Raw genomic sequence first — 11,495 nt, 5'->3', positions numbered from 1 at the left:
GGTTACGCCCTCAACCTCGACCCCACGATCGTCGCTCCTCGGCGCACGTGCAACTTCTCCCGGGTGCTCATTGATGGCGGCAGCAGCATCAACATCCTCTACCGCGACACCATGACCAAGCTCGACCTCGTGGCCAAGGACTTGCAGCCGACCCGGACAGTTTTACACGACATAGTTCCCGGCCTCTCCTGCTCCCCAATCGGCCGAATTCGGCTCGACGTCATGTTTGGTGACAACAGCCACTTTTGACGCGAGCCGATCTGGTTCGAGGTGGTGGACATGTCCAACGCGTATCATGCGCTGCTGGGCCGGCCCGTGCTCGCCAAGTTCATGGCGGTCCCCCACTACGCCTATCTGAAGATAAAGATGTCAGGTCCGAAGGGCCTCCCACCATCACTGGCGACTACCACAAGTCCATGGAGTGCACCCGAGATGGCGCCAAGCTAGCCAAGTCACTGGTCGTAGCCGAGGAGCGGCGCCAGCTCGACCGGATCGTCGCCCTGGCCCAAGAGACATCGGACGCACCCATCCCGACCGAGGACCTGGCCGATGAGGGCTCATTCAAGCCCTCCAAGGATACCAAGAAGGTGAAGCTGAACCCGGAAGACCCCGGCTGCAGCAAGTACGTTGTCGTAGGCACCCGCCTCGAGAGCAAATAGGAAGGCGGGCTCGTCGACTTCCTCTGTGAGAAATGGGATATCTTTGCATGGAGCCCAAAGGACATGCTGGGTATCCCGAGGAAGTACGCCGAGCACAAACTACATGTCCGCAAGGACGCCAAGCCCGTTCGTCAACCCCTACGACGTTTTTCCGAAGACAAGAGAAGAACCATTGGTGAAGAGGTCGCCAAGCTTTTGGCGTCCGGCTTCATCATGGAAGTATTTCATCCCGAGTGGCTGGCCAACCCGGTTGTCGTCTTGAAGAAGAATAACACCTGGTGCATTTGTATCGACTACACCAGCCTGAACAAGGCCTGCCCCAAAGACCCGTTCGCTCTCCCGCGGATCGACGAAGTCATCGACTCCACCGCCGAGTGTGAGCTCCTGTCCTTTCTGGACTCTTACTCTGGCTATCACCAGATCAAGCTGGACCCGGCCGACGCCCTGAAGACGTCCTTCGTCACGCCCTTTGGGGTGTATTGCTACATCACCATGTCGTTCGGCTTGAAGAACACCGACGCCACTTTCTAGCGCTGCATGCAGAAGTGCCTGCTGTCGCAACTCGGCCGCAATATCCACGTCTACATGGACGACATCATGGTGAAGACCAAGCAGCACCTCACGCTCCTCGACGATCTGAAGGAGACCTTCGCCAACCTGCGCGAGTACAAGGTCAAGCTCAACCCAGAGAAATGTGTTTTCGGCGTCCCTGCCGGAAAGCTACTCGGTTTCCTCGTCTCGGAGCACGGCATTGAGGCGAACCCGGAGAAAATCAATGCCATCGAGCGCATGCACAAGCCGGCCCGGCGCGCGATGTCCAGAAGTTCACCGGCTGCTTGGCCTCGGTCAGCCAGTTTCTCAGCCGACTGGGCGAGAGGGCCTTGCCCCTGTATCAACTGATGAAGAAGACGACGCCGTTCGAATTGAACGACTAGGTGGACGAAGCCTTACAGGACAACAAGCGCATGCTCTCCACCGCACCAGTCATGTCCTCACCGGCCGAGAAGGAGCCGCTGTTGCTCTATATCACCGTGACCTCGCGGTCGGTCAGAACGGTGATGGTGATCGAGCGACAAGAGAGGGACAGGGTCCAAGCCAACCACCGTCCCGTGTACTACCTAAGCGAGGTGCTCTCCGCTTCGAAGCAGAACTACCCGCACTACCATAAGATCTGTTACGGCGTGTACTTCACCGCCAAGAAACTAAAGCGGTACTTCCAAGAGCATGTCATCACCGTGGTCAGCACGGCCCCTCTCGACGACATCATCAGGTGCCGGGATGCCTCTGGCTGGGTCGCCAAGTGGGCGCTCGAGCTAGCCGGCCATACCATCCTCTATGAGCCCCGCACCACAATCAAGTCCCAAGATTTGGCCGACTTCCTCGTCGACTGGACCGAGACCCAGTACCTGCCACCGCCTCCGGACTCGACGCACTTGCGCATGCACTTCGTCGGCTCGAAGATGCGACTCGGCCTGGGAGCCGGCATAGTGCTGTCCTCCCCCGAGGGCGACAGACTCAAGTACACACTACAGATCCACTTCGCTACCTCCAACAACGTCGCCAAGTACGAAGCCCTTGTGCACGGCCTCCGGCATGCCAAGGAACTCGGCATCCGGCGCATCCCATGCTTCAGCGCCTCAGACCTGGTGGTGCAGCAGTGCTCAGGCGAGTAGGACGCGCATGACTCCAACATGGCGAGCTACTGCTTCCTCGTCCAGAAGCTATTCGGGTTCTTCGAGGGCTCCGAGTACCTCCACGTCCCGTGCGCGGAGAATGAGGCGGCCGACACGCTCACCAAGATCGCCTCGTCTCGGCAGTCCATCCCATCCGTCGTCTCCCTCGAGCATCTGCACAAGCCATCCGTCAAGCCATGTCCGGACTCCAAGTCCATCCATGTGCGAACCGACCCGGCCGCACCTCAACCCGGCCCGGGGACTGCTCCAACCGACTCGGCCGTGCCTCAACCCGGACCGAGGACTGCTCCAACCGACCTGGTCATGCCTCAACCCAGCCCATGGACTGCTCCAACCGACCTGGTCGCACCTCAACCCTTCCCGGGGACTGCTCCATCCAACCCGGCCATGCCTCAACCCGGCCCGGGGGCTGCTGAAACCGGCTCAGAGGCCGCCGACCGGGAGCCTGAAATAGTGGCCGTCTTCGACGTGGTGACGGCGCCATCCTGGGCCATGCCCATCTCAGAGTTCCTGGAGAATGGGGTCCTCCCCATGGACGGGACACAAGCTCGGCAAGTGCAGCATCGAGCATCTGCCTATAGCGTCATCAACAATGAGCTCGTCAAGCGCAGTTCCACCGGCGTGTTCCAACGCTGCGTCGAGCAGGACAAGGGTATTGAGATCCTCCTCGACATACACCAGGGCGAGTGTGGGCACCACGCTGCCTCGCGGTCCTTGGTGGCCAAGGCCTTCCGCCATGGTTTCTACTGGCCCACGGCCCTCGAAGACGCAGAGTCACTCGTCAACAAGTGCGAGGGATGCCAGTGCATCAGCAAGCACATCCACCAGCCGGCGTCAGCAATCTGGACCATCCCGATCGCCTGGCCCTTCATGGTCTGGGGAATCGACATGGTGGGGCCCTTCAAGACCGCCCGAGACAGCATGACGCATTTGCTGGTGGTGGTGGACAAGTTCACCAAATGGATCGAAGAAAGGCCAATCAAGAAGCTGGATGGCCCGACGGCCGTTCGGTTCATCAAGGACATCGCGGTGCGCTACGACATGCCGAACAGCATCATCACGGACAACGGCAGCAACTTCGCCAAGGGCGCACTCGCGCAGTACTGCTCCGTCTCCGGCATCCGCCTCGACCTGGCTTCTGTTGCACATCCGCAATCCAACGGCCAGGTCGAGCTGGCCAACGGCCTCATCCAATCCGGCATCAAGCCGCGGCTCGTCGAGCCACTCTTCTGTTCCACCGGCAGCTGGCTCGACGAGTTGCTGGTCGTCCCCTAGAGTCTCCACACCATGCCAAACCAGTTGACCGGGTTCACCCCATTCTTCATCGTCTATGGAGCAGAAGCCGTCATTCCAACCGATGTCGAGTTCGACTCGCCGCGCGTCATGATGTACACGGAAGCCGAAGCCAAAGAAGCTCGTGAAGACGGTGTCGACCTGCTTGAAGAAGCACGCCTCCTAGCGCTCAGTCACTCGGCCATCTACCAGCAAGGCCTGAGGCACTACCACAGCAAGAAAATCAAGCCCCTCGCCTTTCGGGAGGGAGACCTCGTCCTCCGACTTGTCCAGCAGCAGGCCGGCCAGCACAAGTTGTCCTCCCCATGGGAGGGTCACTTCATTGTCAGCAAGGCCTTGTGCGATCGCAATGCGTACTTGATAACCCACAAGTATAGGGGATCGCAACAGCTTTCGAGGGTAGAGTATTCAACCCAAATTTATTGATTCGACACAAGGGGAGCCAAAGAATATTCTCAAGTATTAGCAGCTGAGTTGTCAATGTCGGCCTCAACCCGGTTATCCTCGCTTGTGCCCGAGAGTGCCGACAAGCTCCACCGCAGCCATCGCCTCATCTCTGAGCTCAACCATGTCGGCCTCAACCTCGTCGCTGGTGTCCGAGAGCACCGTTGAGCTCCACCGTAGCCATTACCTCACCCTTGACTCATTGTCGAGTCTCCGAGCTCAGCCATGTCGGCCTCAACCACCTCGCTGAGCTACGCAACTCCGGGCGCCCACGAACGCCGTCATTGCAGTCATCCTCTTCTTCCACCACTAGAGATCCGCCTCGCCGCCCCGCTCACTCTGATGCCCCATCAACCCCGCCGTCTGCACCAGTCGACACGCCGTGAGCCATTGACTCTCCCCTCCGTCTTTTCCTTCGTGTGCGTCCCACATCCGCCATCCCGCAAGCTCCCGAACTCACCGCCGACGTCTTCTTCATCGTCGTCATTTTAGTTTGCGGTAGTCGTGCTCCTAGTTACGCTAGGAAGCCGTAGACACCCTCAATTGAGATCTCCATGCTCTGTTGCCCCTTGTCCATGCACCACCGAACTCTAGCCACTGCCCAACTCGCCGTCGCCACCGTTACATGCCGCCCGAGGCCACCAACCAATGCGCCTCTGTAGCGACCAGACCTCAAACAGTCTGATTTCTGTGCTCCGGTGTCATCCCTGGATCAGTAATGCTGACACCACATAGTACTCGGAGGATTTATAGCAGAGTAGCAATCACACACTTATTACATCGAGTGTCGCAAAAGAGAACTTATTACAATAAATATGGCTTAAGGCCATCTAATAACGATAACAACGGAAGGCTTGGAAGAGAAGTGAGTCCATCAACTCCAACGGCATCACTGAGTATAGAACCACGACCTAAAACTCCTCAATCGTCGTCTGAAAAGTCTGCAACATTAACGTTGCAGCCCGAAAACGGGTCAGCACATGGAATATGCTGGCAAGGTAACACATAGAGAGTAATGGAATGCAACAGCTATACTATATGCTTATTTGGCTGGTGGAAAGCTCTACGGTTACAGTTTTTGCATAAAGCCAATTTTTCCCTACTTCAAAGGAATAAATTTAATTACTATCATGGTGGTTGTTAAACATTGAGAATGGTTGACAGCATTCTCAATCCCAATTAAATAATATCATTAAACCCAACAAAATTAACTTTAGAGTAACATGTTGAGATTCACATGATAATCCAGGTACTAGATACTCAAGATTTGTCCATAACAGGGGACACGGCTAACCATGATTAGTTTATACACTCTGCAGAGGTTTGCGCACTTTTCCCCACAAGACTCGATCGCCTCCGTTGGATTTCTCGCACTACATGGTGTTTGAGAAACGGATGACCGAGACATAGTCTTTTAGAAGCGCTAGCACCTTACGATCGGGTAGACCGTACCACCTACATCCCCTACATCTGCTAGTCTACCACTGTAAGAGTTCGCACAACTTACTCAACTATGCCAGAGCCCATAATGGCTTGTGGCTGCACACGGAAGTTTCTAGTATGAATAATCTCATGATCCCTTTGAGCCTGGGTGGCGGTCCAAAAGAAAAACAGGCAAGTCCTGGGATACCCAGGTGCCTCAATCAACCCAGATGTGTGTTTAGGTTGCCACCTTAGATAAACCCTTAATTAACAATCTCACATCTGTCATGGATATCACTCACCCAATCCACGTCTACTAGCATAGCATGGCATAATAAGTAAACGTAGAAGTAACTCCCAAGGGTTTGATAATAAACAGGTAATAGGTACTACCTCATCTACTTCCCATCCCATAGTTTAATTAGATCCTAATCATCCAATGTGTGAGGATTGATCTAATGCAATAAAACTGGGTTGTAGAAAAGGGTATGATCAAAGTGTTACTTGCCTTGCTGATGATCCGCGAAACCTAGAGATTCAAAGTAACAGGCGGCGCACTCCGGGTATTCTATCACAGACAAACAAACAAGCATACAATAACTACTCATCTAATGCACAGGTAACACTCAAATAGAAGATCTAACTAGAAAGTTCAACTTAAGAACCCTGGTTTGCAAAAAGAATCAAATCGAACAAAGAAAAAGAAATCAAACGGCGAAAGAAAACAACTTCATTCTAGTAATCTGGATCTAAGACAAATTTTATAGTAGCAAAAACTTGTTTAAGATGGTTATTCGGAAAGAGGGTTTCGAGACGAAACTCCAGGCGCTTGAATCGCCTGATTCCGATAAACGAGCGAAAAGTTATACTAAAATGAAAATCGGATCAGAAATCGCGATCAGAAAATAACCGCGGAAAATCCGACGAAAAAGAAAAACGACGAACAGAATTTTTTTTAAACGGTACGGATTTTGAGGGCGGCGAACCTCGGGCGACGCGCGGCTCCGGCGGCGGCGGCGGGCGGCGGCGGTGGCGGCTGGGCTAGGGTTAGGGTTTCGGCTGGGGCGGCTGGGCTCTCTCGGGCCCCGGGGCGGCGGCTTATAAAGGCCTCGGCCGGCGGTGTCCTGGCCGAGTACGGCCCATAGTCGGTTCTGCGTTTTTTTTAAATAATTCCGATCGGAAGAAAAATAAAAAGAAATACTAAACGGACTCCAAAATTCCCGAAATAAATTTTCCCGGGCTTCTAAAATCAAGCCCGAAAAAGTGAACATTTATCTGGGCCCAAACTACAACTTTGAAAAACGCGCATTTTTCCTAAATTCAAATAAAAATACCGAAAAACTCCGAAATAAATCTTATTTTATTTTTTATTAAATCCTCAATATTTCTATATTTTGGGAAAGTCATTTTATTTCCCCTCTCATATTTTTGTAAAAGAAATAATTGATGATAAAATAAATAAAATCAAATGATCCTGTTTACAAAATTTGAGGAAACTCAAATATGTAAATAACGAAATCCCCAACTCTCTCTGTGGGTCCTTGAGTTGCTTAGGATTTTCATGGATCAAAACCAAAAGCAAAATAAAATATGATATGCATGATGACCTAATGTATAACATTCCAAATTGAAAATTTGGGATGTTACAAACCTACCCCCCTTAAGATGAATCCCGCCCTCGAGATTCGGGTTGGCTAGAAAATAGGTGAGGGTGGTCCTTGAGCAAATCTTCCTCTCGCTCCCAGGTGGCTTCATACTCCGTGTGGTGGCTCCACTGAACTTTGCAAAACTTGATAACCTTGCTGCGAGTGACTCGGCTGGCAAACTCAAGAATCTTGACTGGTTTCTCCTCATAGGTCAAATTGTTATCTAACTGAATTCCTTCCAATGGCACTGTGTCTCTCAAAGGTATGTCAGCCATCTCCGCGTGACACTTTTTCAACTGAGAAACGTGGAACACATCATGAACTCCTGTCAATCCTCCTGGCAATTCTAACTTGTAAGCCACTTCTCCCATACGCTCCAAAACTCGATATGGTCCTACAAATCGTGGCGCTAACTTCCCCTTAACTCCAAAGCACTTAATCCCTCGAAGAGGGGATACTCGAAGATAAGCTTTGTCTCCAACTTCGTAAACTGTCTCTTTGCGTTTAGAATCTGCGTAGCTCTTCTGCCTGGACTGGGCTACGTTGAGCCTATCGCCAATCAACTTCACCTTCTGTTCAGACTCCTTAATCAGATCTGGTCCAAACAACTAGCGGTCTCCAACTTCGTCCCATGACAACAGTGTCCTGCACCTCCTTCCGTACAGAGCTTCGAAAGGTGCCATCTTCAAACTGGTCTGATAGCTATCATTGTAAGAGAACTCTGCATATGGCAAATTATCGTCCCAACTAGATCCATAATCTAGCGCACAAGCTCTCAGCATATCCTCCAAAATCTGATTGACTCTCTCAGTCTGTCCATCTGTTTGTGGATGAAAAGCTGTACTAAATTCTGGCCTAGTACCCAAAGTCTCATGCAACTGCTTCCAGAACTTTGAGGTAAACTGGGTTCCTCTATCTGATACGATGCTCCTCGGAACTCCATGCAAACATATGATCCTGGTCATGTATATCTTTGCCAACTTAGCACTGGTGTAAGTGGTCTTTACTGGGATGAAATGAGCTACATTCATCAATCGATCAACTACAACCCAAATCGAGTCATAGCCTGAAAGAGTCCTTGGTAATCCCGTGATAAAATCCATGCCTAGCCTATCCCACTTCCATTCGGGTATCGGCAATGGTTGCAACAATCCTGCTAGCTTCTGATGCTCTGCCTTTACTCTCTGACATACGTCACAAACTGCTACATACTCCGCAATATCCTTCTTCATTCGGGTCCACCAGAAAATATCCTTAAAATCCAAATACATCTTGGTATTTCCTGGGTGAATCGAATACGGTGAATCATGTGCCTCTTGCAGAATCAACTTTCTGATCTCCGGGTCATTGGGTACATAAACACGGTCTTCAAACCATAGGGTGTCGTGCTCATCCTCACGAAATCCTTTAGCTTTTCCTTTGCTTAGTTTCTCCTTTATAGCGGCAATCTCTTTGTCAGTTTTCTAAGCTTCTCTGATTCTATCCATCAAGGTTGACTGAATTTCCAACGCTGCTACATAGCCTCTCGGAACTATTTCCAAACATAGTTCACGAAGATTTTCTGCTAACACCTTGGGTATTTCTCCCGTCATTAACGTGTTGACATGGCTCTTGCGGCTTAATGCATCAGCTACTACATTAGCCTTCCCGGGATGATAATGCAATCTCATATCATAATCCTTGATGAGCTCCAACCATCTCCGTTGTCTGAGGTTCAACTCCTTCTGCGTGAAAATGTACTTCAAACTCTTGTGATCTGTGTACACCTCAAAATGATTTCCAATGAGGAAATGTCTCCATGTCTTCAATGCATGCACTACAGCTGCTAACTCCAAATCATGCGTGGCATAATTCAATTCGTGAGGCTTCAGTTGTCGTGAAGCATACGAAACAACTCTTCCATCCTGCATAAGTACTGCTCCAAGTCCTCGACGTGAAGCGTCGCAATACACCTCATAATCCTTGGTCTGATCTGGCAAAATCAACACTGGTGAGGTAACCAAATGGTTCTTCAATTCCTGGAAACTAGCCTCACACTCCTCAGTCCATTTGAACTTGGTATCCTTCTTCAGCAACTCCGTCATAGGCTTCGCGATCTTTGAGAAATTCTCAATAAACCTACGGTAGTATCCTGCGAGTCTAAGAAAACTCCGGATCTCTCCAACTGTTGTTGGGGCTTCCCACTTGGTCACGATTTCAAATTTAGCGGGATCTACTGCTATACCTTCTCCGGATATAATGTGTCCGAGGAATCCTACTTCCTTCGACCAAAACTCACATTTGCTGAACTTGGCATATAACTGATGTTCTCTGAGCTTTCCAAGTACCAAACGCAAATGTTCCTTATGCTCCTCTTCATTCTTCGAATATACCAGGATATCATCAATGAACACTACGACAAACTTATCCAAAAACTCCATAAACACTTTGTTCATCATGTTCATAAAATAGGCAGGCGCGTTAGTCAAACCAAATGACATAACGGTATACTCATACAGCCCATACCTGGTGGTAAAAGCTGTCTTAGGTATGTCCTGCTCTCGAATCTTCAACTGATGGTAACCTGATCGCAAATCGATCTTGGAAAATACTTTAGCTCCTTGCAATCGATCAAACAGATCATTGATCATTGGTAGCGGGTACTTGTTCTTGATTTTTACTTCATTCAATCCTTGATAGTCAAAAACCATCCTTAACGATCCATCCTTCTTCTCCACTAGAAGTACTGGTGATCCCCAAGGCGAAGAACTTGGGCGAATATATCCCTTATCCAGTAACTCCTTAATCTGCTTCTTAATTTCCACCAAATCTTTTGCTGGCATCCTATATGGTCTCTTCGATATTGGCCCAGTGCCTGGTAAAAGCTCAATCAAAAACTCAATGTCTCTATCCGGTGGCATGCCTGGCAACTCTTTGGGAAATACATCAGGAAAATCCTTTACCACTGGTACTTCCTCCTGCACAACTCCTGATAAGGAATTTACTTGTGTCCTCTTTGGCACATGCCGGGATACATACTTGATCCTTCTCCCTTCTGGTGTGGTAAGCAAAATTGACTTACTAGCACACTCAATATTCCCTTCATACTCTGATAACCAATCCATGCCTAATATCACATCCAATCCTTGAGATTCCAATACTACTAGGTTTGAGGGAAAAACATAGTTACCAATCCTTAATGGTAACCGATCACACCATAGACTTGCCACATACTCTACTCCTGGCGAGGTTACTAACATGGGTGACCTAAGGGCTTGGGTTGGTAGGTTATACTTATCCACAAATCCCCTTGATATGTATGAATGCGATGCACCAATATCAAAAAGAACGAGTGCAGTAAATGACTTAACCAAAAACGTACCTATTACTGCATCGGGCTGAGCTTCAACCTCCTCCACATTAACGTGGTTCACCTGTCCCCTGTTGAAAGGGTTCGGCTTCTTTCCAGAACTTCCATTGTCGTTTTGGCTTTCAGGACATTCATTTGCATAATGTCCTGGCTTTGAACACTTATAGCAAGTGACGTGGCTCAAGTCCTTCTTGGCTGGGGTTGATGGGGTGCTGCGGTTATGGCCATTGCTTCCTCCGTTCCCATTACCATTCTTGGTGCCATTGTGATTGTGCGAGCTACCTACTCCATGGGTATGCTGAAAATGTCCTCCCGATTGAGGGGTAAAGCGAGGCTTCTGCTGAGCTCCTGAATTATACTTTCCTTGTCCATACTTCCTCTTGCGGTTCTCAATTTGCTGTTGCTTCCCTTCAATCATAAGAGCACGATCTACCAACTCCTGGTAGTTGTTGAAGGTGGCTACCATCAACTGCATACTCAACTCATCATTCAGTCCTTCCAGGAATTTCTCCTGCTTAGCTGCATCCGTAGCAACGTCATCTGGGGCATAACGTGCTAGCTTACTAAACTCCTCCACATACTGGCCAACTGTCCGTCCTCCTTGGCGCCAGTTACGAAACTCACGCTTCTTCATGGCCATTGCTACTGCTGAAACATGGGCAGTACGAAAAGCCTGGTGAAACTGGTCCCATGTGACAGTGTCGACTGGGAAGGTGGCTGTGAAATTCTCCTACCAGGATGCTGCGGGTCCTTCTGACTGATGTGCGGCAAACTTCACCTTCTCTGCATCTGTGCATCCTATTGTGGTCAACTCCCTAGCTATCTTGCGGAGCCAATCATCTGCTACTATCGGCTCGGTGCTACTGGAAAACACCGGCGGATTCAGCCTAAGAAAACGGGCTAAGTGGTCAACAGGTGGTGGTGGGGGTGGTGGGTTGTTGTTGTTCCCCTGATTCTGATCCTGAACTAGTAATTGCATTAGGGTGTT

General features: G+C 50.1%; 2 protein-coding genes across 2 annotated transcripts; both read left to right on the top strand.

Annotated features, from left to right (window-relative positions):
• The first annotated feature begins 1,645 nt into the window (after positions 1-1,645).
• On the top strand, positions 1,646-2,332 carry LOC147975515 (uncharacterized). The gene has a single exon (XM_087520465.1). The coding sequence runs from the start codon at positions 1,646-1,648 to the stop codon at positions 2,330-2,332; it is 687 nt and encodes a 228-aa protein (XP_087376591.1).
• An 18-nt stretch (positions 2,333-2,350) lies between these two features.
• Positions 2,351-3,628, top strand: LOC147975514 (uncharacterized). The gene has a single exon (XM_087520464.1). The coding sequence runs from the start codon at positions 2,351-2,353 to the stop codon at positions 3,626-3,628; it is 1,278 nt and encodes a 425-aa protein (XP_087376590.1).
• The last annotated feature ends 7,867 nt before the right edge of the window (positions 3,629-11,495 follow it).

This window comes from Triticum urartu, chromosome 4A, assembly GCF_056163025.1.
Source record: "Triticum urartu cultivar PI428250 chromosome 4A, HENAU_Tu73, whole genome shotgun sequence".
Lineage (NCBI taxonomy): Eukaryota > Viridiplantae > Streptophyta > Magnoliopsida > Poales > Poaceae > Triticum > Triticum urartu.
The sequence above is the reverse complement of the archived record's forward strand: the minus strand, read 5'-3'. Positions and strand labels throughout refer to the sequence as shown.

Coding starts and splice junctions, on each gene's coding strand:
- LOC147975515 (XM_087520465.1), top strand. CDS start 1,646: ATGTCCTCACCGGCCGAGAAGGAGCCGCTGTTGCTCTATATCACCGTG.
- LOC147975514 (XM_087520464.1), top strand. CDS start 2,351: ATGGCGAGCTACTGCTTCCTCGTCCAGAAGCTATTCGGGTTCTTCGAG.